The sequence below is a fragment of the Limulus polyphemus genome, unplaced genomic scaffold, assembly GCF_000517525.1.
Source record: "Limulus polyphemus unplaced genomic scaffold, Limulus_polyphemus-2.1.2 Scaffold10699, whole genome shotgun sequence".
In the NCBI taxonomy this organism is placed as follows: domain Eukaryota; kingdom Metazoa; phylum Arthropoda; class Merostomata; order Xiphosura; family Limulidae; genus Limulus; species Limulus polyphemus.
In genome coordinates, this window is record NW_013676309.1 from 1,287 (window position 1) to 4,586 (window position 3,300).

Consider the following 3,300-nt stretch of genomic DNA (forward strand, 5'->3'; position numbering starts at 1 on the left):
AAACACCTAATAATATCTATACAACTAATAATATCTAAACAGCTAATAATATCGATACAACTAATAATATCTATACAACTAATAACAAGATTTGCAGGTAATTCAAATTTTTGTTGTTGTCTATATTAGGGTTCCCAGCCACCAATCTACAGGGAAATTTCAACTGGTTTGAAAGATGATTGAAAGTGTTTTAAAATACAGTTAGTTACTGAAGTATGTTGTTGTTTTGAAAAAGTTAATATTGTATAAAGCAGTCCGTGAAATATGAGATCAAAACTAACTAGTTCTCAGTTGGAGATAGGTTAGGAATCACTGATTTATATAACACATCAAGCTATTTAACCTTTGTCTTACCTGACTTCATCTACGAGGCTGTTCATCTCTTCATAGATCTGATCATTTTCTTGTTCAAGCTAAAGAAATTACTTAACTACTTACTCATGAGAAAAACACAAAACTATGGTTTATGCTAAGAATGTATTATATTGTTAGAAAACTCGAAAAAAAGAAACAGTACATAATATAAACTATACAAATAACAAAACTGAGAGAAAAACAGCAATTATAATTTCAGTTAAAAATTATGCTAAAAACTGAAAAGTTAACTTCAATAATATGATACAAGAAACTGAAAATATGGCCACCAACACATTTCATACAAAATAGGGAGATCAGTGTTCCATTCTCTTTATCCATTCATACAACAATTGTAACCCAAACAGGGTAGAGATATTGTATTTCAGAAAATGTAAAGAATGACAAAAGATGAAAGCACAAATTATCCTACACTATCTACACTAAAGTACACATGTAGATAACAAAGTGTTAGTTCAGAATGTTTATCCTACACTAAAGTACACATGTAGATAACAAAGTGTTTGTTCAGAATGTTTATCCTAAACACTTTGTTATCTACATGTGTACTTTGGTGTGTTCAGAATGTTTATCCTACACTAAAGTACACATGTAGATAACAAAGTGTTAGTTCAGAATGTTTATCCTACACTAAAGTACACATGTAGATAACAAAGTGTTTGTTCAGAATGCTTATTTTTTACATAATAATGTTTAAGAAAACCAGGCAGGAAAATATAGGTTTTTACACGTTTTCTACCTAATTACTTTTACAAACACTGAATTTTCCAGCCTGAGCCACTTATAAAATTACATTATTAGGACTAAAATAAGTTTATTACATTTTTCAAAAGAATACTAACCAATTATCAGGCTTTTGCTACATGTTTAGTTTAGTGTTATAGTACCAAATTTTATCCATATATACAAAGTCCTTTTTATTTAATATTTTGAAAACATAATTATAAATACATATATGGATCAGGTTGGTTTTTTATAGGTTTTCATAAGTCAGGTTTATAGGTTTTCAGGTGCAATAGGAGGCCACATATAATAATATTACTTCTCTGTATGAAGAATCCTTCAATAGAAAAAACAAACTAACCATCTGTATTTCTTCTGATGAAAATTCAAACTCATTCTCAAGCAAAGAAGTTTTCTCTCCACTAGGATTACGCTGCCTATCTTTGGAAACTGCTCTTCCACTAGTGTCTCCTTCTCCTCTTTTGGATGATTCTGAATGTAACTGACCCATTGAGATTTTACTTTTCTTCAGATCAGGTTCAAGTCTTAACCTATAAACACAACGAACATATGCTTTCAAGGATAGCTTTTGTTTCTTTCTTTCTCGTTTTCTTTTTATTTTATTGTAAACTGTACTTTCAATTAATAAACTACTCCAAACAAAATAAAGACTACCAGCTCACAATATTTCCAAGCTAAATAGATCCACACATCTCCAATATGAACTTACTGTTTTATAACACAATATTTCCAAGCTGCACAGTTCCACACATCTCCAATATGAACTTACTGTTCAATAACACACAATATTTCCAAGCTGCACAGTTCCACACATCTCCAATAAAAGAGTATTAAGCGATTATACTAATACTTAAATTTTTTTAAGCGATTATAGTAATACTTACATTTTATAAGTGACTATACTAAGACTTACATTTCTTAAAATCATTATACTAATACTAACATTTTTAAGCGATTATACTAATAATTACATTTTTTAAAGTGATTATACTGATATTTACATTTTTTAAAGTGATTATACTAATACTTACATTTTTTAAACTATACTAATACTTACATTTTTTAAGTGATTATACTAATACTTACATTTTTTAAAATGATTATACTGATACTTACATTTTTTAAGTGATTATACTGATACTTACATTTTTTAAAGTGATTATACTAATACTTACATTTTTTAAACTATACTAATACTTACATTTTTTAAAGTGATTATACTAATACTTACATTTTTTAATATGATTATACTGATACTTACATTTTTAAGTGATTATACTAAGACTTACATTTTTTAAGCAATTATACTAATACTTACATTTTTTAAAGTGATTACACTGATACTTACATTTTTTAAAGTGATTATACTGATATTTAGATTTTTTAAAGTGATTATACTGATATTTAGATTTTTTAAAGTGATTATACTGATACTTACATTTTTAAAGTGATTATACTGATACTTACATTTTTTATAGTGATTATACTAAGACTTACATTTTTTAAAGTGATTATACTGATATTTACATTTTTCAAAATGATTATACTAAGACTTCATTTTTTAAAGTGATTATACTGATACTTACATTTTTTAAAGTGATTATGCTGATACTTACATTTTTTAAAATGATTATACCAATACTTACATTTTTTAAAATGATTATACTAAGACTTACATTTTTTATGTGATTATACTAAGACTTACATTTTTTAAAGTGATTATACTAAGACTTACATTTTTTAAAGTGATTATACTGATACTTACATTTTTTAAAGTGATTATACTAATACTTACATTTTTTAAAGTGATTATACTAAGACTTACATTTTTTAAAGTGATTATACTAAGACTTACATTTTTTAAAGTGATTATAGCGATACTTACATTTTTAAAATGATTATACTGATACTTACATTTTTTATGTGATTATACTAAGACTTACATTTTTTAAAGTGATTATACTAATACTTACATTTTTTTAAAGTGATTATACAAAGACTTACATCTTTTAAAGTGATTATGCTGATACTTACATTTTTTAAAGTGATTATACTGATACTTACTACTTTTTAAAGTGATTATACTGATACTTACTATTTTTTAAAGTGATTATACTAAGACTTACATTTTTTAAAGTGATTATGCTAATACTTACATTTTTTATGTGATTATACTAAGAC

General features: G+C 25.6%; 1 protein-coding gene across 1 annotated transcript in view; it reads right to left on the reverse strand.

The window, feature by feature from the left end:
* Window positions 1-304: 304 nt before the first annotated feature.
* LOC106476484 (syntaxin-18-like) overlaps window positions 305-3,300 on the reverse strand; it is a 15,748-nt gene continuing 12,752 nt past the window's right edge. Inside the window, exons 5-6 of the mRNA XM_013937141.2 lie at window positions 1,460-1,649; window positions 305-413 (exon numbers count right to left, since the gene is read on the reverse strand). Coding sequence (XP_013792595.2) covers window positions 351-413; window positions 1,460-1,649 — 253 coding nt within the window. The 3' untranslated portion in view covers window positions 305-350. The remainder of the gene's footprint in view (window positions 414-1,459; window positions 1,650-3,300) is intronic.